The following is a 27,414-nucleotide window of genomic DNA, read 5'->3' on the forward strand; positions in this document are numbered from 1 at the left end:
AGCTGAGAATAACCCCGAATTCTTGAACTGCTAATCCTCCTGCCTCCACTTCCACTTCCACCTCCCAAGTGCTGAGTCACTTGGAGTGACAGTCCTGAGTCACCACCTGGGCTCTTTTTCTTTTTAACTTAAAAAAATGAGAATATGAGAATCCTGTTGCTCAGGCTGTCTTGAGTTGTTCAGGTGTTGGACAGTAGTGAGGGACTTTTGAGGGCATTCAGATAGAACCAGTAAGAACTGTGATGGGGTTAACTTGGTAGCATGGTGTGCATGTGACTGCCCCTGTGTTAGTGAAAGTTTCTTTGTTTGCATGTATGTGTATTGGCACCTATACGTGTCATGTTTTCCCTCATTTCATATGTTTTCTTCGAAGCAGTAGCAGTAATGAGCTCTTTTCAAGACACGAAATTCTTTTCAACACCAGGCTAATGTGTTCTCCAGAGTGAAGCGTTTTAGCCATATGTTGAGAAGTAAAAGAACTATATCTTGACTCCTTACAGTTACTACCTGTGTCTTGAAAGTTACACAAAACTGGCTACTTTTTTTTTTTTTTTTTTTTTTTTTTTTTTTTTTTTTTTTTTTGGTCTTTTTTAGACGGAGTCTCCTGCAAGCCTCAGCTGGCCTGGAGCTCGCTATGTAGACCAGGCTGGCTTGAACCCACAGAGATCCGCCTGCCTCTCCAGTGCTGGGACTAAAGGCGTGTGCCACCATGCCCGGCTAAAACTGGCTACTTTTTAAGTCATTCATAGAGATGATCTAGTCTCTATTTCTCCTCACAGAAGGGCAGCGCAGGTCTGTACTGACTGTTATTTAGTAGTTTGATGAAAGAAGGAAACTGTCCAATAACCTGCCAAAACCTAACAAATCTCTTACAAGTTGATGGTCATTTTAAAATGTTTTCTATTCCTCATAACTTTTTGTTTATGCCTCATCTAACAGGTGAAAGTCAAGAAAACCTTTAAAAAATCCTCATGTGTGAATGAGTGTTTTCAATGGCAGTTCTGATCTGTCCCTTTCAATGTTTTGAAAGTTTTTTATTGGTTCAAAACATGTTTTGGCATATTCATTTGTTCATTGTACACAATGCAAATAAAAAAAAGCAAAGAAAAAAACGAGAATCGTGTTGCTCAGGCTGTCCCTGAGCACTGGCTCTGCCTGAAAGATGGCCTTGAACTCTTTATGCTCTTGGACCTCCCAAGTACTTGAATTAGAGACGTGCATCACTTAGCCTGGCTCGAATTTCAAACAATTCTAAAACAGTCTACTCGGGAAGGATTTCGTTTGAAACCCTTCAAGCCATTTTGGACTTTGAAAAAAAAAAAAAAAGGCAACATTTGACAACTGCACATGCGCAGTTAGAACCTCGCAGTGCGCGACGTCTTTAAGCATACGAAAGGGGCGGTACAGCCTTACTAGCGGACCAATGAGAAACCTCCAGATTATCCTTTTCCTATTGGCTCCCGTGGGCCAATCGGAAGCGAGCTCCTTTTTAGCGGGCGTCTCGCAAGAGCCGCGCGTGATGTCATGTGAGGGGTCGCCCGGCAGGGCTGAGCCGGGCCAATGGGGAGCGGCCAGTGTTCTGTGCAACCGTTCTCACGCCCCACCCTCCGGCCGTGCTGGAGGAAAGTTTCGCCTTGCCGGGGCAGAAGAGCGAACATGGCCTCGCAGAGGTGGCTTTGGTGCTTGTATGCGGCTGCGGCTGTGGCGCTGCTGCTCGTTTTCAAGGTTCCGTCGGCCTCTGCCCAAAGAAAGAAGGAGGTGAGGGGGCGCTTGTCAGCCCTGACGACTTTTGCGGGGGTGGGCAGGGTCTGCTCATCCTTTCAGCTCTCGGGTCTGTTCTTTGGGCGAGTTCCGCCCTTTTCCGATAGGAACTGGAACTTGTGGGGATGTAGAGTCCCAGAGCGGGGCGGATTAAGGGACAGGCTGCCTCCCACGGGCCTGGGAAGCTGCAGAGCTGCAAGTTGGTACACTTCTGGAGAACTGGCCCTCTTGGTGTCTGGCTGGGGCATCTCGACTTGGGTGGCAGAGTAGCATGCAAGAGTTCAAGCTGTTGGTCACTGTGGCTCCCCAGATGTGTGAGAGCTGAGTGCTGGGAAGCGTTCTCCGCCCGGGAGCCGAAGTAGACCATGAAATGCCAGTTTGTTGCCCGTTCGTCAAACGTTTAGCAGATGGAAAGCATACTGGGCTGTGTTCTGTGTGCTTGACAGACACAAAATAACAAAACCAAGATCCCTCCCACAGGCTCTGGGGAGTGGAAGATACACAGTATACCGTTTTCTTTGCTCTTTTGTTTTCGTTTGAGGCAGTCTCCCACTATTAGCCTATGCTGCCCTTGAACTCAGGGCAATCCTCCTGCCTTAGCCTTTCAAAATATTGGGATTGCAGGTTTGAGCCACCACACCCAGTTTGGTTTTTTTAAATTTAAACTCGCTGTTTAATAATCCAAGCAGTGTGTTAGCAGTGTGTTTTGAAACATGTGGCTTAGAGCCATGTACTTTTAGAACTTTAAAAGATTAGTGGCAGTTATTTGTGAGAAAAACTAGCCCTAAGTTTACACAGTTAACTATTGCAAAACAAGGACCAAAGCCCTTCATTCTAATGTTATTTCCTGTACATTTTGAGTTTCTTTTTTGCTTCAATTTTTTAAAGTTTATGTGTATTCGTGTTTTGCCTGCATGTATATAAGTGCATGTGTGTTATGCAAAGTACATGGAGCCCCAAAGAGGGCGTCAGATCACCTGGAACTAAAGTGTGGACAGTTGTTAGCAACCATGTGGATGATAGGAACTGAACCTAGATTTTCTGCAAGAGTAGCTACTGCTCTTAACCTCTGAGCCATCTCTCCAGCCCCCATTTTGCATTACTAGTACACAGAACTCATACGCTTTGAAATACCAGTAAAACATTTCAAATGTTAACTTCAGCTGAATTAATGGTGAAGCTAACTTCTGTATGATTTTGAATATTTGAGCTATCTCATAAAAGCTAGCCTGGTGTGTTAGCACACACCTTTAGTCCCAGAACTTGGAAGGCAGAGACAGGTGGTTCTCTGTGAGATGGAAGCCAGCATGATCAACATAGAGAGTTCCAGACCTACCTGGATCTGTGATCCCATCACAAGAGCCTGAAGTTTTGGACCCCTACTGTAAGCCACAGGTGGAGCACAGTAGAGCATGGGGACTTTGTGGTGCTGGGCAGCAGTTTCAGTCTACTTTGAGTGACCACGTTTTCCATAACCCTCTCCCCTGAAGTCCCAAGTTGTGCATGGCAGAGGCTTTGCCATTTAGGCTGGGGATGGAGGAGGCTTCTGTTATCTGCAGATTCTTGTCTTGGGAGGACTGGTTCTCTGGAATGGACCTCCCACCCCTCTGATATAATTCTCAAACTAAAAATATGTAATTATATCTTAGAATATAAATTCAAAATTCTGTGTCTACTATAATTTTTGAATATTGTTTACAGACAAAACTATACTAAAAACTTCAACAATGATGTGAAATATGTCACTGTTCCTTTAATCCTATAATGTGAGTTTCCCATTCACTCTCTTTCCAAATTCTCCAACCTATACAAAGTCAGTGTAATCATGTTACTTTGTTGTTGTTCTTGTTGTTGTTGTTCTTCTTTTTGAGACAGAGTCTCCCTGTAGCTCCAGCTTGCCTGGAGCTTTCTGTGTAGACCAAACTGGCCTCAATCTCAGAGATCAGCTGCCTGTACCAGAGATTAAAGGTGGGTGTATTGGGACTGGAGAGATGGCTCAGCAGTTAAGAGCACTGACTGCTCTTGTAGAGGACCCAGGTTCAATTCCCAGCACCCACATGGCAACCAACAATCATTCCTAACTCCATTTCCAGGAGAATCCAACACCCTCTTCTGACCTCTGTGGGTACTGCACAGCACAAGTGTACTTAGTACATGCAGGCAATACACATAAAATAAAAATATAAATTATCTAGGTGTGGTAATGAATGTCCTCTGCTCACGGGGCAGAGGCAGGCAGATCTGAGTTCAAGGCCAGCCTGGTCTACATAGTGAGTTCCAGGCCAGCTGGGGCTACTGGGAGATCCTGTCTCAAAAAGATGATTGATAGATAGATAGATGGATGAAAGATAGATAGATAAATAAACTAAAATATTTACAAAAATAAAAGCATGTCTCACCCCCTCCCCCCACTTTAAAAAAAATTTTGGTCTTTTTGAGCCCTATTTTTATTTATGTGCATGTGTCTGTCTCTTTGAGTGCTATATGTGAGTGTCCATGGAGGCCAAAAGAGAGTATTGGCTGCCCTGAGCTGCTTGATGTGGATGCTAGTAACTGAACCTGGGTCCTATGCAAGAGCAGCAAGTGCTCTGAACCACTGAGTCATCGCTCTAGCTCCCAGAATTTTATTTATTTACTTATTTGTGTATGTGGGCGAAGATCACATGCTATGATATACATCGAGGTCAGGATGACTTGTAGGAGTCATTTCTCTCCTATAATGAATAACCCAGGGATCAAACTCAGGCTATCAGGTTTGGTGGCAACCACTTTTACCTGCTTAAGCAAGGAGATTGCTTTATTAGATCAGCCTGTGCTACACAATGAGACCATGTTCAGTGCTGGGGAATCAAATCCAGAGCTTCATGTGTGCTTGGCCAGCACTCCACCAACCAAGCTACTTGGCCACCTTGTCTTTTAAAAAGGTATTTGAAGCCAGGCTTGGTTGTGCATGCCTTTAATGCCAGTATTTGGGAGGCAGAGGCAGTTGGGTATCTGTGAGTTCAAGGCATCCTGGTCTACAAAGTGAGTTCCAGGCCAACTGGGGCTACAGGGGAGACCCTGTCTCAAAAAGACCAAAATAAAATAAAAAAACAAAAAAAAATGTATTTGTGTTTGTATGTCTATGTGTCTGAGTATATACGTGTGTGTGTGTGTGTGTGTGTGTGTGTGTGTTAGGATTTTTGGAGCTAGAGTTGCAAGCGTTTGTGAGCTGCCCCACTTGGGGGTTGGGATCTGAACTTCAGTCCTCATTATTGAGTGAATGCTCTTAACTACCGAGCCTTTTATTTCTGAATATTTTATTTTTATTTTTTATGTACATGAGTGTGTTGTCTGTATGCATATAAGTGCATTTGTGTTGCAGGGCCCGAGGAGGTCAGAAGAAGGCATCAGATCCCCTGGAACTGGAGTCATGGAAGGTTGTTAGCTATGTTTGGGAATTAGGTAAACTGAGAATGGAACAGATGGCACTTAAGGATTCAGAATGCTGTCTTCTCTGCCTCTGGTCTGTCTCCTTCCATAATTATCTGTCAGTTATGTTTCCAGATCTGTTCAGTTTCATTTTTAATTCAAGGACAGAGTTGTAAATGTACTGCTGAAGACAGTAGATGAATAGAAAGCTAAAAATATGAATAATTTTAATGACTAAGTCTTGGTGAACTAGAACAGAGATGAACCAAATTTTCGAGGAAAAGGATGTATGTTTTAGAAAGATTCAGATTACTAATGCTTAGCATTATCACTTCTGAAATTCAGAATAATCTGAATGGCAGAACTAGTTTTAGTTCTAAATGTTAGATTTTTATACTCTATTTTGATGAATGGTATTTATGATAGAATTTGTAGTGGTTAGAGTTTAGCTACTTTGTTAGAGTTAATCAAGATAAATATTATGCTTGGGTGTGGTGGTGCATGCCTGTTATACCAGCACTTGGGAGTGAGAAGCAGTTGGAACCCTGTAAGTGAAAGGCCAGCCTTGTCTACCTAGTAAGTTCAAGGTTAAGCAAGGCTACATAGTAGAAGAAAGAAAGCTAGCTTTCTGGTAGTACATGCCTGTAATCTCAGTACCTGGGAGGCCAAGCCAGGAAGATCATAAGTTTTGAACATGAACAGGGCTCCATAATGAGTTAGAGGTCAGTTTGAGTTACATAGGGATACTCAGTCTCAAAATGACACAGAAAAGAGACCTTTTACCTTAAATTTGGAGAAAAGAAATTACTTTGTGACATACACTGCCGGTGCCAGCCGGCCAAAACGGACAGTACCTGAAAGGGGGAGTGAGGATTGAAAGAAATAAAAGAAGACAGGAAAGATGATGCTTGGGAGGGCTCACAGTGAATACTGCAGCCCCGATTTATTTCAGTTCTGCCTTTTTATACAGAAGAACTCAATTAGTTACAACTGCTGTTTTTCCCCACCTGTATCTGAGGGTCAAGGAGCGGTCAGATCAAAGGCTTCCACTATTGCCTCAAGGTCAGGTGTTGTGAGGCTCTCCATATAAACATATTCCTCCTAATAAGGCAGATTAGATATTGGTGTGCATAACACACACTCAGTAAACAAGCCTGACACAGCTGAATGATTAGCGGCTCCCTACAATACATCTGTAATTCCAGCAGTGGGGAAGTGGAAGCAGGAGGACCAAGCATTCAAGGTCATCCTCAGCTACATAATGAGTTCAGTTGAGGCCAACTAGGGATACATGAGACTGTCCCCCCAAAGCAAAAATTAGCCCCAACACAAAAATTAGAATGTAGAACTGTGGATCTGTGGATCTCAAACTTCAGTGTATATAAAAAAATCATTTAAGGTATACGTTAAAATTCCATATTCTTGAAACTTTCCCTTGACCTACACAGTCAAGTTTGTTGGGAAAATCTGTTTTGTTTTGTTTTGTTTTGTTTTGGCTGGGTCTCATTATGTAGCCCTGGCTGGCCTAGCACTTGCTATGTAGACCAGTCTGGCCTCAAACTCAGAGATCCACCAGCCTCTGCCTCCCAAGTACTGGGAGAACTACATTTTTAACAGGAGTAGCCTTCTGACATGTAATATACATTCCAAATAATAACTACAGTTTTTCTCCATAAAACCACTTCAAGCTAGGCCTACTTTAAGATATATTCAAAATAATAGACCACTGGGGGTCTGGAGATATGGCTTAGCAGTTAAGAGCACTGACTGTTGTTGCAGAGGTTTGGTTCCCAGCACCCACATGGCAGCTGACAACTCTGTAATTCCAGTTCCAGGGAATCTGGTGCCCTCTTCTGGCCTTCATGTGCACTGTACAACACAGATGCACTTACATACATGCAGGTAAAAACGCTCATAAAAATAAATTTAAAAATTAAAAAAATAGATCATTATGAATACAGTTACAACTTATTCTGCTTTTTTGAGACAGAGTCTCACTATGTTGCCTCACCTGGCCTCAAACTCCTGATTCAAGCAGTTCTCCTGCCATAGCCTTCCAAGTAGTTAGTTCTGCAGTTGTGGACCTCCGTCCCTGATTCTGACTTCTAATTATCAAATTTCAGGCTATGTTCATGCAATTTCATCGTAAAACTTTAAAACCACTTCATCTGTTGTGATCTGTTTTCAGCTTATTTTCAGAAAGTAAGGTAATTGCTTCTTTTAGCAGTATTTTGAAAAGAATTCTATTTTATGAGTGTTTAAAAAAAAACCTAATAAGTCTAGTGAGACCTTATCTAGATAAAACTAAAATAAATAAAAATACAAACCACTGTTGTCCGAGTTGAGAGGAGCTAATATGTTTAGTTGCTTGTGTGGGTTTTAAAACAAATTAATGTTTGTATATATTTTACTTATTATTTGACAATTTCATACATGTATATGATGTATTTTGATCGTACCCACCCCCAAGTTGCTTAATTTTTTGCCAGCTGTTTTCTTTTTTTTAATATTATGTGTATGCGTGTATTGCCTGCATGTAGGTAAGTGCACCTGTGTTGTGCAATGCATGCGGAGGACAGAAGAGGCCATCGGATCCCCTGGAACTGGAGTTACGGATAGTTGTTAGCTGCCATGTGGGTGCTGGGTTTCGAACCTGGGTCTTCTGCAAGAACAGCGAGTGTTCTTAACCTCTGAACCATTTCTTCAGCCCCCCCAAACTGTTTTCTTGAGTGGTTGTATCATGTTACTTTCCCTACCAGCAAGTGTGTAAAAGACCCACTTTGTTCACAGCTTCTCTAGGATTTGTTGCTGCCACTGTTTTATTTTAGTAACAGGTGTATGGTGGTGTCACAATCTTTTTATAACCCAGGGTGACCCAGGGTGGCCTTCCAACTCCATAGTAACTGAGGATAGCCTTGAACTCCTGATCCTGATGCCTTAGCCTCCCAAGTGCTGGAATTAAAAGTGTGTATTGCCACACCTGGTTTGTAGAGCGCTGGGGCTAGAACCCAGGGCCTCATGCATGGAAGGCAAGCACTCTACCAACTGAGCTACATTCCCAGTCCCTAAGTTAAGTAATTAATTTTTAAAATATTTTATTATTTTTATTTTATGTGTATGAGTATATTGCGTGTATGTAAGTGCACCTGTGTTGTACAGTGCCTGTGGAGGTCAGAAGAGGGCTTCAGATTCCCTGGAACTGGAGTTTTAGATGGTTGTTAGCCACCATGTGGGTGCTGGGTTCGAACCCAGGACCTCAACAAGAGCATCCAGTGTTCTTAACCACTGAGCCATCTCTCCAGCCCCTTAATTATTTTTATTTTATATGTATGAGTGTTTTACCTACATGAATATAACTACACCATGTGCACGCAGTGTCCATGGAGGCCAGAAGAGGGCATTGTATCCCCTAGAACTGAAGTTACAGGTGGTTGTTAGCCTCCATGTGGGTGCCGGGCACTGAACCCAAGTCCTCTGAAAGAGCAGACAGTGCTTTTGCTGAACCATCTCTCCAGCCTACCTCCAGTTAATTTTTGTATAAGGTGTGTTTTAGAGTTTCATATTTGTTTTATATATTATTAAATAATAAGTAATATACTTTAAAGTATAATGTTTACTTAAATCTTTTGTTTTTTTTGAGATGGTTTCTCATGTAATCAGGCTGGTCTTGAATGCTGTGTAACTGAGGCTGACCTTGAACTCCTGATCTTCTTAACCTTCCATTACCCTCGACTTACATCTTCTAAAATACTAAATTCTTTTGTTCTTTTTGAGACAGATTCTCCCTGTAGCCACAGCTGACCTGGATTCGCTGTGGAGATCTGGCTGGCCTTGAACTCACAGAGATCTGCCTTCCTCTGCCTCCCAAGTAGTCCTGGGACTAAAGGCATACGCCACCATGCCCGGCAAATCTTCTAAAATACTAAATTTTGAGAATAGTTTCACTGTATCCCTGGCTGGCCTAGAACCCAGAGATCCATCTGCCTCTGCCTCCCGAGTGCTGTGATTAATGGTATAGGCTACTAAGCCTGGATATTAAAAGTGATTTTTTAAGTTTTTTTTTTTTTTTTTTTTTTTTTTTGTCTTTTTTTGAGACAGGGTCTCCCTGTAGCCCCAGCTGTCCTAGAACTCACTATGTAGACCAGGCTAGCCTTTTTTAAGGTTTTTTTTTAAAGGCATTTATTTACTTATTTAATGTGTATGAGTGTTTTGCCACTTGCAAGCCTGATGCCCACAGAGGTCAGAGAAGGGCATCAGATTCCCTGGAACCAGAGTTATAGACAGTTGTGAGCCACCATGTAGGTTCTGGGAACTGGGAACTTGCCAGGTCCTCTGCAAGAACAGCATATGCTTTTAACTACTGAGCCATCTCTCCAGCCCAAGAATAAATTTTTAAACAGAATACTTGAGCCATACTTGTGATGGCTTATACATGTAATACTAAAACTTGGGACTGAGGCAGGAGGACTTTGAGTTTGAGGTGAGCCTGGGGTGCATAGTGAAACCCTATCTCAAAAAAGAAAGTATCAGGCCTAATTACCAAATTTTATTTGTAGGATTCATTTTTTTTGTCTTTTTGAGACAGGGTCTCCCTGTAGCTCCAGCTGGCCTGGAACTTGCTATGTAGACCAGGCTGGCCTTGAACTCATAGACTGCTGCCTGCATCTGCCTTCCAAGTGCTGGGACTAAAGGTGTGTGTCACCACGCCCAGCCTCACATTTTCTATGTACCTCTGCTTGATGAGCTTGGTTTTAAGTAAGTTGCTTTGCTATAGTAAGTTTTTTTTTTAATCTTTCTAATTTTTTAAATTTATTGAGAATTTCATAATGCATATAAGGTGTTTTGATCAAATCCATGCCCACTCCCTCCCCTCCAACTCCTCCAATATCGCCCCATCACTTTTTCCTGAACAATTTTGTATAGTAAGTTTTTAAAAATATATTTATTAGGCCGGGCGTGATGGCACACGCCTTTAATCCCAGCACTTGGGAGGCAGAGGCAGGTGGATCTTTGTGAGTTCAAGGACAGCCTGGTTTACATAGTGAGTTCCAGGACAGCTGGGGCTACAATGAAACCCTGTCTCAAAAAGACAAAAAAAAATTTATTTATTTTGTGCCATGTGTGGAGGATCCAGAGGACAACTGGCTGGAGCCAGTTCTCTTTTTCCACGAGGTAGGTTCTGGGGATCAAACTCAGGTCTTCAGCCTTGGCATCAGATAACCTTACCTGCTGAACCTCGTTGGCCCTAAAGTAACTTTTTGGTTTGGTTTGGTTTGGGCTTTGCCAGGAAGCCCAGACTGAAGACTGGGCTCACGATCCTGTCTCCACCTCCTGAGTGCTGGAATCAGGCCTATGCCACACATATCTACCATGTGTTGTTGAGAGTTTGTTGCTGCTACTGCTGCTCTTTTGAAATGCTTTCTTACTATGTTGCCCAGACTGGTCTTGGGCTTTTGGGTTCCAGATCCCCCTACTTCAGCTTCCTGAGTAGTTGAGACCTGAGGCATGCCCCACCACAGCCAGCTTTAGCTAAAGCAACTTTAAATGCTTTGAGTATATTCATAGCTTTCTCACTTTGTCTTTTTTAGATGGTGTTATCTGAGAAGGTCAGTCAGCTGATGGAATGGACCAATAAAAGACCTGTAATAAGAATGAATGGAGACAAGTTCCGTCGCCTTGTTAAAGCTCCACCAAGAAATTACTCTGTTATTGTCATGTTCACTGCTCTCCAAGTTCACAGACAGTGTGTCGTTTGCAAGTATGCTGTTTTATTTCTACTTTGAAATTAGATAACTTTGAAGGTTTTAATCATTTTTCTATCTCTGAAGAACTAGATTCATGGAGTGGCTCTATTAATCAGTAATGTATATATACCTTACTTGGAATGTATATAGTAACACACAATACTGCTTTATTTTTATTTTATGTGTATGCGTGTATTGTGTGCATGTATGCAAATGCAACCATGTCGTTAAGTGGCCATGGAGGACAGAAGAAGGCATCCTATCCCCTGGAACTGGAGTTATGGAGAGTTGTCAGCTGTTATGCGGGTTCTGGGATTTGAACCTGAATAGTCTGCAAGAACAGCCATTGCTCTTAAGCACTGAGCCATCTCTCCAGCCCCAAATACTGTTTTATAGTCAATTTTTGTTTGTGCACATTCACAGGGGAGAATGAATAAGATATAGTAGCTATCGTGTGAATTTATAAATCAAAGAACGACCTTTTGATTGGATTTATACCAACACCATATCATTACCATTGATATAATGGTGTCTCGTGTGTGTGCGTGTGTGTGTGTGTGTGTGTACCACATGGTACACATGTGGAGGTTAGAGGACAAGTTTTGGGAGTCAGTTCTGTCCTTCCACAATAGGTTTCAGACACAGAACACCAGTTGTCTCAGGCTTGCATGTTTTTACCTTTTGAGCCACCTCGCTGGCCTCGTGTTTTATTGTTAATAAGTAGTTTCAGGCTGGGGATGTAACTCAGGAATATCATCAATAGAGTATTTGCCTAACATTGTAAGAAGTCCTGGGTTCAATCACTAGTACTACCAAAAGATTTATAAGTACTTTCAACCTCATGTTTTTGTTTTTTGTTTGTTTGTTTGTTTGTTTTACTTTGGGGAATTTTTTTTCTTCTTTATAGTTTTGTCTTCTTGTTTCGTTTTTTCTAGATTTTATTTTTTTTTCTTTGAAGCAGAGCTGAAGCTAGATAAAAAGTATACAGGAATTCTGAATATTTTTTTGAGGCAGGGTCTCGCTTTATAGCACTGGCTGGCCTGAAATTCTCTATGTAGACCAAGCTGGTCTCAAACTCACAGGGATCCACTTGCTTCTGCCCTCTTAGTGCCAGAATTAAAGGTATATTCCACCATGCCCAGCTTAAAGGTGATTTTTTTATTTATTATTTTTGTTTTATGTGTATGTGTAAATTGCTTGCATATATATAAGTGCACCCATGTTGTTCAGTGCTCGTGGAGGACAGAAGAGGCCATAGAATCCCCTGGAACTGGAGTTACAGACAGTTGTAGCCGCCATGTGGGTGCTGAGATTTGAACCTGTGTCTTCTGCAAGAAGAGCCATATTCTTAACCACTGACCCATCTCTCCAGCCCTTAAAGGTGATTTTTAACATAGATTTTAGCATAGGGGTTAATAGAAAGAGAGGCACTCAGAGAAAGAATAAAATATGCCTAGTTCAGTATCTCAAGGGATTTTTAAGAAATCTTTCCTTTTGGATTTTAAAGACAGGATTTCATTTAGCCCAGGCTGTCCTGAAACTTGAAGTGTAGTTGAAAATGACCCTGAACTTCTGATTCTCCTGACTCTTCCCAGGTGCTGGAATTACAGGTGTGAGCCACCAGGCTTGGCCTTTTGTTTGTTTGTTTGTTTCTGACATGGGGTTTTATTCTCTTTTTTTAAATATTTTATTATTTTTATTTAATGTGTATGCATGTATTTCCTTCATGTAGCTAAGTGCACCCATGTCGTGCAATACCCACAGAAGACAGAAGAGGCTGTTGGATCCCCTGGAACTGGAGTTATGGACAATTGTTAGCTGCCATGTGGGTGCTGGGATTCGAACGTGGGTCTTCTGCAAGAACAGTCAGTGTTCTTAACTGCTGAGCCATCTCGCCAGCCCCAAGGTTTCATTCTTTATCCAGACTTGTCCAAGCTACCTTGAATCCATGGCAGTCCTCATGCCCTCAGCCTCTTGAGTACTGGGATTATGGGTATGTGTCACCATGCTCAGCTCCTTGTTAACTTTTCATACAGGATTTTCTTACTGGATTTGGAAGTTAGTGTTAGGCATTTGGCTACGTAGTGCTTTGAGAATGTATACTGAGCATAAATTAATGTAAATAGAAGAAGGATTATATATACAAATATACAGGTGTGGTGGGTTACATCAGTAATTCCAACACTCAGGAAGCAGAGGCAGGAGGATCTGCTGCTAGTCTGAGGTCAGCCAGGGCTACAGAGCAAGACCTTTTCTCCAAAGGAAGTGTACAAAAATAGCAGAGAAGAAACACAAATTCTCATTACTTCTGTATTAGATACAAAGTAATGGAATTCTTACTGACTTAAGTTTACTGGTATCTTAGTTTCTATAAGATCATATTTTAAATTAACTCATATTCTAAACTTATTCAATAAATAAAAATTTTGTAACAGTTCTAGGCTCTGATCCCACTAATTGGGAGGTAGAGGTAGCCAGTTACATTCTCAGTTCATGTTGCCTGAGCAACATGAGGTCCTGTCTCAAATCACAAACAAGCAATAGCAGCATGAAAAATACTGTATTTTTGATGCTGTTAGAATGAGAAGTATGAAAAAGATGTCCTCCCTTCTTTTTAGACAAGGTCTCACTGTGTAGTACTGACTGGCTTTGAATATAGACCAGGCCAGCCTTGAATTCATAGAGATCCACCTGCCTCTGCCTCCCAAGTGCTGGGATTAAAGGTGTGTGGTACCATGTCTGTCAAAGATGCCCTTTTTTAGAATTTTTATTTAGTTTAGTTTATGCTCTGTGTATGAATGGTATGCCTGCATGTGTGTAAATATACCCGTGTCATGCATTACCCGAGGAGGCCAGAAGAGAGGTCAAATCCACTGAAACTCGAGTTGTGGGCAGTTGTTAGCCATCATGTAGTAGGTGTTGGGATTTGAACCCAGATCTTCTGCAAGAGCATGCAGTACTCTTAACTGCTGAGCCATCTCTCCAGACCCCAAAATACCCTTTTTAAATTAAATAATTTTTTGATGTTAGCCTATACAACCTTCCTTTCCCTCATTTCTAGCCAAGCATTTTTATTTATTTAATTTACATTTATTTATATTATGTGTGATATGTTTACATATATATGCACACACATCTGTACCACAACATGCATGAGGAAGTCAGAGGAAAACCCTCAGGAGTCAGTTCTCTCTTTCTACTATGTGAGTCCCAGGAATCAACCTCGGGTCATCAGGGTTGGTGGCACATGCCTTTACGTGCTAAATTTTCTTTTTTTCTTTTTTTGGTCTTTTTGAGACAGGGTCTCCCTGAGCCCCACCTGGCCTGGAATTCACTATGTAGACCAGGCTGGCCTTGAACTCACAGAGATCCACCTGCCTCTGCCTCTCAAGAGCTGGAATTAAAGGCAGGCACTACCAAGCCTGGGACCTGCTAAATGTTCTATCTGAACCCATAATTTCTAAAAATTTCACTTAAATATTTTATTATTTTTATTTTATGTGTATGAGTGTATTGCCTGCAAATATGTGAGTGCACCTGTGTTGTGCATTGCCTCGGAGGTCAGAAGAGGGCTTCGGATTCACCTGGAACTGGCGTTAAGGACAGTTTGTAACCACCATGTGGGTATTGGGAATCTAAATAGGGTCCTCTGCAAGAGCAGTCAGTGCTCTTAACCACTGAGCCATCTCTCCAGCCCCTCATTTATTATTTTTATTTTATGTGTATATGGGTGTATTGCCTACATGTACGCGAGTGTACCCATACTGTGCAATGCCAATGGAGGTCAGAAGAGGGTGTCAGAGCCCCTGGAATTGGAGTTATGAACAATTAATTGCCAGTTGCCATGTGGGAGCTGGGAACTGAACCCAGTGAACCCAAAATTTTTTGCTAGGCATGGTGGTACACACCTTTATTCCCAGTACTCAGGAGGCATTTGTGCTTCAGGTGTGCCAAGGTATGGAGGCCAGAGGACAATCTCTGGTGTCATCCTCAGCAGTGCTTTCCACCTCCTTTGAGAGGCATCTCACATTGGCTGAAGCTTACCAGTTAGGCTAGGCTAGCTGACTAGCCAGCCCAAGAAATCCTGTCTTTGCCTCCCCAGTACCTTAATTATAAGGATGTGGGTTCTGGGGATTGAACTCCTGTCCTCATGCTTTAAAGGTATATTAGTTACTTTCCTGTTACTGTGATAAAATACCATGACCAAAAGCAACTTACAGACAGAAAGTGTTTATTTTGGCTTGCAGTTCCAGAGGGATAAGAGTCCATCATGGCAGGGAGATATGGCAGCAAGTGACAGGCATGGGGGCAGGAGTAGGAAGCTGAGGGGATCACATTGCTGTCCATATGCAGGAAGCCAAGAGAGCAAGCTGGAAATGGATCAAGGCTATAAATTCAAAACCTGCCTCCAGTGATATAGTTCCTGCAGCAAGATTCTGCCTTCTAAAGGTTCCATAACTTCCTCAAACAGTACTACCAACAGGGGATTAAGTGTTCAAATATCTGAGCCTATGGTAGACATTTCTCATTCATACCACCATATAAGGCAAGCACTTTATTGATTGAGTCATTTCCCTAGCCTTTAGATTGTTTCATTTGAGACAGTATCTCTCCTTGTAACCCTGACTGACCTGGATCTCGCTATATAAAGCAGAAACGATCTTTAAAAAATAGTTTATTCTTTTATTTTATATGTATGAGTGTATTATGTAAGTTCACCTGTGTCATGCAATGCCCACAGAGGTCAGAAGAGGGCATCAGATCCCCTGGAACTGGAGTTACGGATGGTTGTTAGCCACCATGTGAGTGCTTGGAACTGAACCTGGGTTCTCTGCAAGAGCAGCCAGTACTTTTAACTGCTAATCCATCCCTTTAGCCCCCAGACAGAATTTTAACACGAGGCTCTTGACTTTGTCTTCAAAATATTCCTTTTATAAGCATGTTCCACCATGCCTGGCTGCATGTGTTTTAAAGTGTGCTATTATTGTAGTTCTATTTTCGCTGCTGATTTAGGGTCCTAAAATTGTCATGAGGGTTGGAAGTATAGCCCATTGATAGAGCACTTGTCTGTGTGTGGGACCCTGAGTTCAATCCCCAGCACCAAAATAAAGTGTGGACACTTGATATGGCGATATATACTCATAATCCTTGCTACTGAGGAGATAAAGATAGAGCATTTGAGACCAGGAGTTTAAAGTCAGTCTGGGCAATGTAGCAAGACTTTAAAAAGAAATAAATACAGCAACTAAGCCAGGCGTGGTGATGCATACCTTTAATCCCAGCACTTGGGAGGCAGAGGCAGGTGAATCACTGAGATAGAGGCTACCCTGGTCTACATAGTGAGTTCCAGGCCAGCTGGGGCTACAGGGAGACCCTGACTCAAAAATTAAAAAAAAAAAAATAAAGACAGCCACAGGGGCTGGAGAGTTGGCTCAGCAGTTAAGAGCGTATGCATCTTGCAGAGGACCAAGGTTCATTTCCCAGCACCCACATTAGGCAGTTTACAACTGCGTGTAAACTTCAGCTCCAGGTAGATCTGGCCTCTCCAGGCAGTGCCCTCATGTACACATACCCACAGACATACACATAACTAAAAACAAATCTCTAAAAACCCACTACAATTCAAGGAGAGTATTAGCTAGATTTTTTTCAGTGACCACTGAAAATGCTTTAGAATTCAAAATAGACACAAAGTATGAAATGGAGTCATATAATTACTAAATTCTGGTGAAATCTCTAACACTTGAGATAAAGCTTTTCTTAGACCAAAACAAAGTTTGTTCTAACTTTATCAGCCAAATCTGACTTATTTGACAATAGTTTTTAGTATTTCTTCCACTAAAAATTGCTGTTACTTAATGAGGTTTTGTTTTAGTGCTAAGTAGAATAGGCTTTAAAATTCATTTCCTATATTTTTTTCGCCAATTTGATTGCATTCAGGCAAGCTGATGAAGAATTCCAGATTCTGGCAAACTCCTGGCGATACTCCAGTGCATTTACCAACAGGATATTTTTTGCCATGGTGGATTTTGATGAAGGTTCTGATGTATTTCAGATGGTAAGATGTTTAGTTTCTTCTCTTTTATGACAATAACTATGGATAAAGTGAAATACAGTTTTTGTGACTACAAAATGTTAACTAGAGCTACTTAACAGAGCTACTTACTTACATAAGTAAAGAGTTAGTGATCTAAAAGCAAGATTTGACTAATCATAAAGGTAGTAACCAGTGTTACCCTCTGAAAGTACAGAAACTGGTTAGTAATCCATTAATGTCCATATACTTATGCTTTTTGTTGTATTCTCATTATGAGGCAGTATATATAAGCATAGGTTGGATTCAAACTTCCAGTCCTCATGCTTCCAAGTGCAGGGATTACAGGAGTCCATCACCATACCTAACAACAACCTCTACATACTCTTATGATCCTTGAGGCCTGTTGGCCAGCTAGCCTAGCCTGATAGGCAAGCCCGAGATTCCACTAAGAGACCTTGTCTCAGAAAACAAAGTGGATGACTCCTTAGGATCAATACCTATACACACGAACCTGCACACATGTGCACATATACATACAAATAAAAGTGAAAATATGACGTGACTCTCACCTTTGTATCACCACTACATAATACTGAAGTCTTTAGTAGAAGCAGGTACCTGCCTTGTTTGTCTTAGTGAAATAGATCCTTCTTTTTATTCAGTGAACTTTTTTCAAGAGTTCTAGATTTTACACCTGCAGCATTTACTGCTTGGTGGCACATTACAGTTATGCCTGAATAAAAACAGCCTGATGTAGACCAACATGTACGTAACCACAAGCAGACATTATCATTTTAATCTCATCTGTTTGCAACACAAATGGGATAATGTTCATCTCTTTGCAAATATCTTTCTTAAATATGCAAAACACACATTCATACATTGTTTTGGGGTCATGGGCAAGGAAGGGTCATAAGGACTAAAAGTTATACACTTTAGGTTACAAGAGGACCTGAAGGCCTACTAGGCTTATTGACATTATCAACAAGCTAAGAAAAGATTAACATTTTGTTTGTAAGATTAAGTAAAAGTCATGCCCACATTATCTCCTTGTTTTATCAATCATGACTTCTCATACCTGTACTTCTTGTTTCTGAGACAGAATGTGATACCTAACCTAGACTGGCCTACAAGTTGCTGTGCTACTACTCTGACCTTGAAATTGTAGCAGTCCTTCCTGCCTCTGCTTCCTGTGTGCTGAGATTACAGGCTTGTGCCACCATGTGTTTATAAGGTTATCTCATTCATCGTTGAGCTTGTTCTACTTAATAATTATTGTATAAAACATAAAAGGGGACAGACATGGTGGTGCAAACCTTTATTCCCAGCACTCGAGAAGCAGTGGCAGGCAGATCACTTTAAATTCAAGGCCAGCCTGGTCTACATAATTAATTCCAGGTCAGCCAGGGCTATAAAAAAGACCCTGTCTCAAAAGTGTAATAGGGAGACTGGGGGCTCAGTGGACAAGCACTTGCTAGAATGTATGAAGCCCCGGGTTCAGTCTCCAGTACTACAAAAAAAAGTGAAAGGAAAGGTCTGTGGATAATTCCTTTCTATACATTTTCACACAAATTACTTCCAGACTAAAACTTGATTATGTCCCAAATTAAAATCCTGTGTCCCATTTCCCAAACCTGGTCTTCCTATGTTCCATATTTTATTTACCCTATTTATTTATTTACTTATTTATTTACTTATTTTGGTCTTTTTGCGGCAGGGTCTCCCTGTAGCCCTAACTGACCTGGAACTTGTCATGTAGACCAGGCTGTCCTTGAATTCACAGAGATCCGCCTGCCTCTGCCTCCCAAATGCTGGGATTAAAGGCATGTGCCACCATGCCCAGCTATACTTCATATTATTAAAAACACGTATCATCGGGCCAGGCGTGGTAGCACATGCCTTTAATCCCAGCACTTAGGAGGCAGAGGCAGGCGGAGAACTCTGGTTGTGGGGGCTGGAGAGATGGCTCAGCAGGCAAGAACACTGGCTGTTCTTGCAGAAGACCTGGGTTTGAATCCCAGCACCCACATGGCAGATAACAACTGTCCTGTCCATAACTCCAGTTCCAGGGGATCCAGCAGCCTCTCTGTCCAGGGTGCACTTACCTACATGCAGGCAATACATGCATACACATAAAATAAAAATAAAATATGTAAAAAGAAAAAAAAAGAAATTGCAGGCTGGGCTAAAGTGATGGCTCAGTGACCAAGGGTACTAGCTCCTCTTCCAGAGGACCCAGGTTCAGTTCCCAGCACCCACGCGATGGCTAACAACCATTCATAATACCAGTTCTGGCAATCCAATGCCTTCTTGAGGCCTCCACAAACATATGCAGAAGGTGCAGTTACATCCTTGCAGGCAAGACCCTCATCCACATAATAAAGATAAATTTTAAAAAATAATTGCAGACCAGTATAGTGGTGGTACATTCCTGTAACCCTAGCACTTGGGAGGTGGGGCTAGGAGGATCAGTTCAAAGCCAGCCTGGGCTACATGAGATCTTGTCTCAGAAAGAAAAGGAATGCTTTTAGCATTTTTGAGCCACATTGCAGTTATGCCTGAATTAAGAAACAGCCTGACTCTTACCGTTTGATTCAAGGCCAGAAGTGGACCTGAACTGCTGAGCACTGTTCCTTCAGATGTCTCTCAGAACTGTGCTCTTGTTCCAGGAAGAGCTTTGCTCATCCTTTACTGAAACATTATCTCCAGCTTGAAATGGGGAAGAAGTCAGGACCCACCCTTACCTTATCAGAAAATCTTGTCCTTTAATATGTAGGCCTAGAATGTAACACATATTGAGTCTCACTGTTTGAAATGAGAAATGCAGGCTGCTTTCAGCACATTGATATGTAAAACATGCATACAAACATTCATACAGTATCTTGGATGGAGAACCAGGAGGGGTCTTGAGGGATTAAGGTCATGCCCAGGTCCCAAGAGGAAGCAGATGGCTCAGTGAGCATTATAATTTTTTGGTTGCAAGGTTAGGTAAAAGTCCTTAGTCCAGATTATATCCATATTGTAAAAGTCATGCCTACAAACCCCTTCCAAAAGAAATTGCTTTCTCCAATCTGTGGGTAAGCTCAAAGGCAGGGTACATACTTATGTTTGAAACCCTGAGTTCAGTCCTTACACCCTCCCCAGATGCTTTCCCATTTTTTTAGTACTCAGGTTGGGATAGTTATAGAAATTAGTTTTGGGGAGTTTTGTGTGTTTGTGTGGTAGTGGTGCACTTTAACACTGACCATCTCCATTTTTTAAATTTTCTTTCTTTCTTTGAGACAGTATCTGACCATGTATCCCTGGCTGGCCTAGTACTCACTTGTGTACTACAGGCTGTCCTTGAATTTACAATAATCCTCCTACCTCAGTATTTAAAGTGCTGGAATTAAAGACATGTGCTACTGCACCTGGCTTTTTTTTATTCTTGAGACAGGGTCTCACTAAGTTGTCTTAGCTGACCTTGAACTCAAAATGTATTGCTCAGGCAGTTCTTGAACTAAGGATCCTCTTGCCTTAATATCATGAGCTTGCTGTTGCTATGTAAAATGATTTTAGTTGTAATGACTGTATACTTACATTTTTTGTAGACTATTAACCAAAAATAACTGTGGTGTGGGAATTTTTCCATTCACAGGTAGCCTTGAAAGCCTTCTTCACACTCTCCTTTGTTGAATCATTGAAACTACCTAAACATATTCCTCTATGTGAGAAGCCTAAATTTCTGTTGGGCATGGTGGTGCATGCTTGTAATCCTAGTGCTCCCGAAGTGGAGGCAGAAGGATTGCTGCAAATTCAGGGCTGGCCTGAGCTATACAGTGAAACCCTATCTCAAAGAAGCCCTAAAATTTAAAGTTGTTATTTTCCATTAAGATTATTTTCTTGGAGGCTGGAGAGATGGCTCAGTAGTTGGGAACACTGTCTGCTTTTGCAGAGGACTCAGGTTCGGTTCCCAGCACCCACATAGCAGCTAACCATCTATAACTCCAGTTCCAAGGGATGCAACGCCCTTTTCTGACCTCCACAGGTATTGCACGACACTGGCACACTTGCACACATGCGGGCAATACACTTATATACATAAAAATAATAAAATATGTTTTAAAAAGATTATTTTCTTGATAACAAATATTTCCATGTGCTCCTCTTTATTCAGCTAAACATGAATTCAGCTCCAACCTTCATCAACTTTCCTCCAAAAGGAAAACCCAAAAGAGGTGATACATATGAGTTGCAAGTGCGGGGGTTTTCAGCTGAGCAGATTGCCCGGTGGATCGCAGATAGAACTGATGTCAATGTAAGTTTCCCTACTTTATAAAAAGTTATTTTACCATTGTCTTCATTGACTCTTACTGGAGACCATACCTGATCTTGTCTTCATACCACTGATGGAATAATTTGACAGTTCTTTCGTAAGTAGGATTTGACAGAATTATCCTGATAAAAAAGTAAAATTATAAAATACCCCTTGAGTTCAGTCTGGAAACCATTTTTCTGACTTAAACATATGGGTTATCTAGCTGCACTTGTCAAATATTTCTTAATCTAAAAGGTATTATGTTTTGATTAGCTGGAATATTAAACCTGTTATATCTCATATAATATATAGTGTAGACTGATTGGAATGAAATGGGAAAAAACTATTTTTCATGAAAATAAGCACATTTTGACTGCTTTCATTATTACTAATTAAAAATAAACTTTATAGTTTAAAATGTTTTTTTCTTGCTGGGCGTGGTGGTGCACGCCTTTAATCCCAGCACTCGGGAGGCAGAGGCAGGTGGATCTCTGTGAGTTCGAGGCTAGCCTGGTCTACATAGTGAGTTCCAGGACAGCTGGGGCTCCAAGGAGACCCTGTCTCAAAAAGACAAAAAAATGTTTTTTCTCTCCTTTCCAATTAGATTAGAATAATTAGACCTCCAAATTATGCTGGACCCCTGATGTTGGGGTTACTTCTGGCTGTTATTGGTGGACTTGTGTATCTGCGAAGAAGCAATATGGAATTCCTCTTTAACAAAACTGGATGGGCCCTTGCAGCTTTGGTAAGTAAATTATAGAAGAAAAAAATTAATTGAAAAAACTTGTAATAATTTATTATTATTTGTATCTGTGTCTATGTTTGTACATGCTCATGTGTATATGTCTGGGCTTCAAAGGGGTTCAAAGGTCAATAGTAGGTGTCTTCTTTAGTTATTTCTGCACCTAATTTTTTTTTTAGACAGGATCTCTCACTGAACCTGGAGTTTACTAATTTGGCTAGACTGACTGGTCAGTGATCCCTAGAGATCTTCCTGTCTCTGCCTCCCTAATGTTAGGATTACAGGCACATACCACTGCACCTAACTGCACCTAACTTTTTGTGTGTGTGTGTGTTGTCTGTATGTGTGTAATTGGCAAGTGTGTTGTAGAATGCCCACAGAGGCAGAAGAGGGTATCGATCTCCTGGAACTGGAGCTACAGTTCGTTATTAGCCACTATGTGGGTGCTGGGAACTGAACTTGGGTCCTCTTTAAGAGCAGCCAGTGCTCTTAACTGCTGAGCTATTTCTCCAGTCCCCCTAGCTTTTTTAAAAATTAGCATTGCTTTATAAAAGAAATAACATGCTTACATTAAAAAAGTTGTATAGTTTAGAGACTTTGGATGGGGAATGAATACCAACTCACATTACAGCATGGGTTCTAGGGTTACAGGCATGTTCAGCCATACACAACTTTTATGTGGGTGCTGGGGATTTGAACTCGGGTATTCTTGTTTTCACAGCAAGCAGTTACTGAGCCATCTCCAGATTTGGTTCTTTTGTTTTGTTTTGATTTGACTTGATTTTGTTTTGTGTGTGTGAATGTGTGTGCAAGTGGGCACTTGTGTAGATGTATGTGTGCATGTGTGTGGAAGCCAGAGGTCCTTGTCGGTTATTGTTCCTCAGGAGCTGTCCACTTTGATTTTTTGAGACAGGATCTCACTATGCATGAAGCTCACCAATTAGGGCTAAGCTGGATAGCCAGCAAGCCCCAAGGCTCTGCCTGTTTCCTCCTCTCCAGCACTAGTATTACAAGCACATACCACAGCACCTGGGTTTTTAATATTTATGTGGCTATGTATGCACACATACATTCAAGTTCCTGCAGAGGCCAGAAGAGGATGTTGGATCCCCTGGAACTGGATTTACGGTAGTTGTGAGCCACCCAATATGGGTTTGGGAACCAAATTCCAGTCCTCTGTAAGAACAGCAAGCACTCCTAACCAATGGGACCATCTCTCCAACCCAAGTGTTTTCACTTTTTCATGTGGGTTCTGGAGATAAAATTTAGGTTGTAATGCTTATACAGCAAGCATGTGACTGGCTGAGCTATCTCCCCAGCCCATTGGTTTTTTTAACAAATATTTATATTAAATTTTTTAGAATTTTATACAGTGTATTTTTATCATATTCCTCCCTCTCCCAGATCCACCCACCTCCCTATTCACCCAACTTTATATTGGTGCACCACCCCCAACCAACCACATTGTAGTTCAATTTGTATTGCTCAAATACTTGGGGGTGTGGAACCTGCTTTAGAGCATGGGTGACCAGCCAAGAGCCAGTCACACCTTTAAAGAAAACTGACACTTCCTCTCTAGCAGCTGTCAATTGCTGATAGCTCCTGAACCCCACTTTATGATTCTTTTGAAAATATTGTAGAAGGTATTTTCAGTAGTCAATTGTGAAACTCCTCAATTTAGTTATAGTTTAAAATTCCTTTTGAGCCGGGCATGGTGGCGCACGCCTTTAGTCCCAGCACTTGGGAGGCAGAGGCAGGCGGACCTCTGAGTTGGAGGTCAGCCTGGTCTACATAGTGAGTTCTGGGCCACCTGGGCTCCAGGGAGACGCTGTCTCAAAAACAAAAAAGCCAAAATAAATGTTGAATTGTGATCCTTGTAAAATATAAACCTTAATAAAGAAATCATTTATCTGGGCTGGAGAGATGGCTCAGCAGCTAAGAGGACTGGCTGCTCTTACAGAGCAGGTTTGGTTCCCAGCACCCACATGGTGACTAACAACCATCTGTAACTCTAGTTCCAGGGGATCAGATGCCCAGGCATTGCATGCACAGGTGCACTTACATTCATGCAGGCAAAATATTGATACACACAAAATACAAATAAAATAAAGAATATCATTTATCTGAAAAAACGTTGTTTATTACCTAAGAAAGAATGCTTTTCATGTACCCACTAATCTAATCAGAATGGACTAGCTGGACCATGAGTATTCCATTGTTTTTGTTTCCTAGTGTTTTGTGCTTGCTATGACATCTGGTCAAATGTGGAACCATATAAGAGGGCCACCTTATGCTCATAAGAATCCTCACACAGGACATGTGGTAAGAGAAGTCAGGAGTTTCTTTGTGTCTTATATCAAAGTTAATATAATGTTTAGTATCCTGTGAGCCCAGTGCCAGCATATGCAGGAACTAGATATAGTTTTGATTTTTCAATCTATATGTTAACAAGCTTCAGTTACAATAAGACCATGTGGTGCCCTTTAAAGTAGGAAGCTCTTTGTTTCATTTGTCCTTTTCACTAGGCTGGCAAAGAATGAAAGTCAGTCTTCAACTAAATAGAACAATTAATCAAGTACCTGAGCATCTGTTGTTTCTAGGCATCGTGCTAGGTACTATCAGATATGGTGACAAATTGGAAAAATGTGGTCCCTGTCTTCATGGAGGCTACATTATTTTACCTCATGGTCTCATACACTAAAATATTTGTTTTCTCATACATTTCGTTGTTAAAAAACAATATAAATGCAAAGAAAGGACAAGTAAATAGATAATAGAGAAATAGCTTTTATTATTGATCAAATGTATTTATTGAAAAGTGCCATATACCCAAAGTATGGTACATGCTCACATATATCAAATGAATTAATAACTTCATAATGTAGCCTATTTTAGGATCTGGCTACTAGAATTTAATGTATGCTTTAAATATTCCATTTTCTCTTCCCCTCCCCAGAATTATATCCATGGAAGCAGCCAAGCCCAGTTTGTAGCTGAAACACACATTGTTCTTCTGTTCAGTATCCTTTTACAATAAGTCTTTGTTGTTGCATTTTATTTTGCCTATTTTCTCACAGTCGTGTATTCTGTGGACAGCATTTGGTTGGGGCTGCTCAGCTAATGCAGGTCATAATAATACCCTTTGGAAATCCTATTGCTTTTGTGCTTCTTGGCCCAATAAGCTGAAGACTACCTGGAGGCAAAACTTAAGGCTGATAAAGCCAGGTTTATTAGCGTATTGATAGGTGGAAGACTGCCCATAAGAGGAAGCACTTTATATCTTTTTAACAAAGGAAAGAAAATTGTTAGAATTTTAGAGGAAGATGAATGTTAGGTAATATTTTAAAGGAAGCATTATTTTGATAGACTATAAACAAAGTTGGGTTTAGAGATACAGCTCAGTGGTATGGTACTTGCCTAGCATGTTCAAAGCCCTGAGTTCAATCCCTGGCACCCTTCAGAGGAAACCTGCATATAAAGAGCTACAGTAAGAAAAAATGCTGGAGAAGAGACTTGGCTTAGCAGTAAAAAACCATGCAAGGGGCTGATGAGATGGCTCAGCGGATAAAGGCGCTTGCCACCACACTTGACAAAGCTGAATTCAATTCCTGGGACCCACATGGTGGAAGGAGAAACTTGACTCCTCCACATTGTCCTCTAACCTCCACACATCTGCCGTGGCACTCATGCAACCCACACACATATTCACACTCAAATAAATAAATGTAAAATCTTTTTTAAGCATGGCAAATAGCTGGGCATGGTGGCACACGCCTTTATCCCAGGCAGAGGCATGTGGCTCTCTGAGTTTGAGGACAGCCAAGTCTACACAGTGACACCTGTTTTAAAAAGAAACAAACGGGCTGTAGAGATAGATTAGCGGTAAAGAACACTGGCTGTTCTTGCAGAAGACCCGGGTTTGAATCCCAGGACCCACATGGCAGCTAACAACTGTCCATAGCTCCAGGCCCAGGGGATCTGACAGCTGCTTGTCCTCCTTGGGCTTTGCATGACACGGGTGCACTTTCCTACATGTAGGCAATACACGAATACACATAAAAATAATAAATAAAACAAAAAAAGAAACAAACATGGCAAATCAATATCATTCCTAATAAGAGGCTATTGAAAAGTGTACAAGAAGGTAATGAATAATGAATAATCAAATTATAGAGCCAATCATAAATTAAAGGCCTCATCTGAAAACTCCTCTTTCTACTTAGTTATGCCCACATGTAGTCACATACAGTATACACCATGTGCATAATTAACTTGGGAATGTTTTCCTGTTACTAGTAATCATTAAAGTACAGGTGACTTTCTCTTTTCTGCTAGAAGGGTACTGTATTTGCTTTAAAAGTTGATATTGCTTATTTTATCATCCAGCTATGCGACATGCCTTCTGTTTGCATTGGTATTTCTCTCTTGATTTTTGTAGTTGCAGTTATTAAACTGAATAAGACTGATGTCATGGCAACTGAGGGTTCTGCTTTTATTGGAGTAGGACAAAATCTGGTAACCTGGTTGTAATTTGTACTATAAAGGTTAATTGTTGAAATTGTGAAGAAATTTTTGAGAAATTATTTTCCATGTGAAAATGATTACTATTCTGGGGTGGCCGGGCACACTGCTGCCCTCGGGCCTTCCCGCACTCCGGGGTGGCTTAGGCAGTCCCCTACCCTTGGCAATCTGCTGAGGTGATGTGGCGGGCGGGGGGGGGGGGGGTGGCATCGGCGAGCTGCTGGCCCTGCAAGGCTGGAGGAAGTCCACTTGCCTCCTGGGGCTCCGGAGACTCTTCAATGAGGCTGGTATTTCAGCTATCTAAAAAGAACTTCACACCTGTGTAATGTTATAGGAAAGGGGGAAAAACATTAAGCAAGTAGAGGGCGGAGCCTGTCAAGCAAGATGAGCATCTCTGGAAGCAATTGTGGGAGCCCCAGTTCTGCAGATGTAGCCAATGACTTCAGGGAACTTTGGACAAAACTAAAAGAGTATCATGATAAAGAAGTGCAAGGTTTACAAATAAAAGTGACCAAACTGAAAAAGGAATGAATTTTAGATGCACAAAGACTAGAAGTATTCTTCACCAAAAATCAGCAGCTGAGAAAGCAGCAAAAAGTCCTGCAGGAAACCATTAAATTTTTAGAAGATCAGCTACAAGCCCTGGCTTTTTTCTTTTACCAGTTCCATCTATGTGAAGTTAAGTCAAAGGTCCTACTCGACTGTGGCTGACTTCATTTGGAAGCATGGAGGCAATGTTTCCTTTGAGTTTATGTTTATGAGTGTTTTGCCTGCACATAGGTAGGTGTACCTGTTTCATGCAGTGCCTGTGGAGATCAGACGAGGGTGTGGGATTCCCCTGGAACTGGAGTTACAAACAGTTGTTAGCTGCCATGTGGTGCCAGGAATCAAACCCAAGTCC

At 41.4% G+C, this 27,414-nt stretch overlaps 1 protein-coding gene across 1 annotated transcript in view; it reads left to right on the forward strand.

Moving 5' to 3' along the window:
* Nucleotides 1-1,478: 1,478 nt before the first annotated feature.
* The window catches only part of Magt1 (magnesium transporter 1), a 35,017-nt gene continuing 9,081 nt past the window's right edge, over nt 1,479-27,414 (forward strand). Inside the window, exons 1-7 of the mRNA XM_008837665.3 lie at nt 1,479-1,758; nt 10,761-10,930; nt 16,857-16,974; nt 21,110-21,250; nt 21,855-21,995; nt 24,225-24,314; nt 24,949-25,012. Of these exons, the coding sequence (XP_008835887.1) occupies nt 1,561-1,758; nt 10,761-10,930; nt 16,857-16,974; nt 21,110-21,250; nt 21,855-21,995; nt 24,225-24,314; nt 24,949-25,012 (922 nt within the window). The 5' untranslated portion in view covers nt 1,479-1,560. The remainder of the gene's footprint in view (nt 1,759-10,760; nt 10,931-16,856; nt 16,975-21,109; nt 21,251-21,854; nt 21,996-24,224; nt 24,315-24,948; nt 25,013-27,414) is intronic.

This window comes from Nannospalax galili, unplaced genomic scaffold, assembly GCF_000622305.1.
Source record: "Nannospalax galili isolate Female #2095 unplaced genomic scaffold, S.galili_v1.0 scaffold238, whole genome shotgun sequence".
In the NCBI taxonomy this organism is placed as follows: domain Eukaryota; kingdom Metazoa; phylum Chordata; class Mammalia; order Rodentia; family Spalacidae; genus Nannospalax; species Nannospalax galili.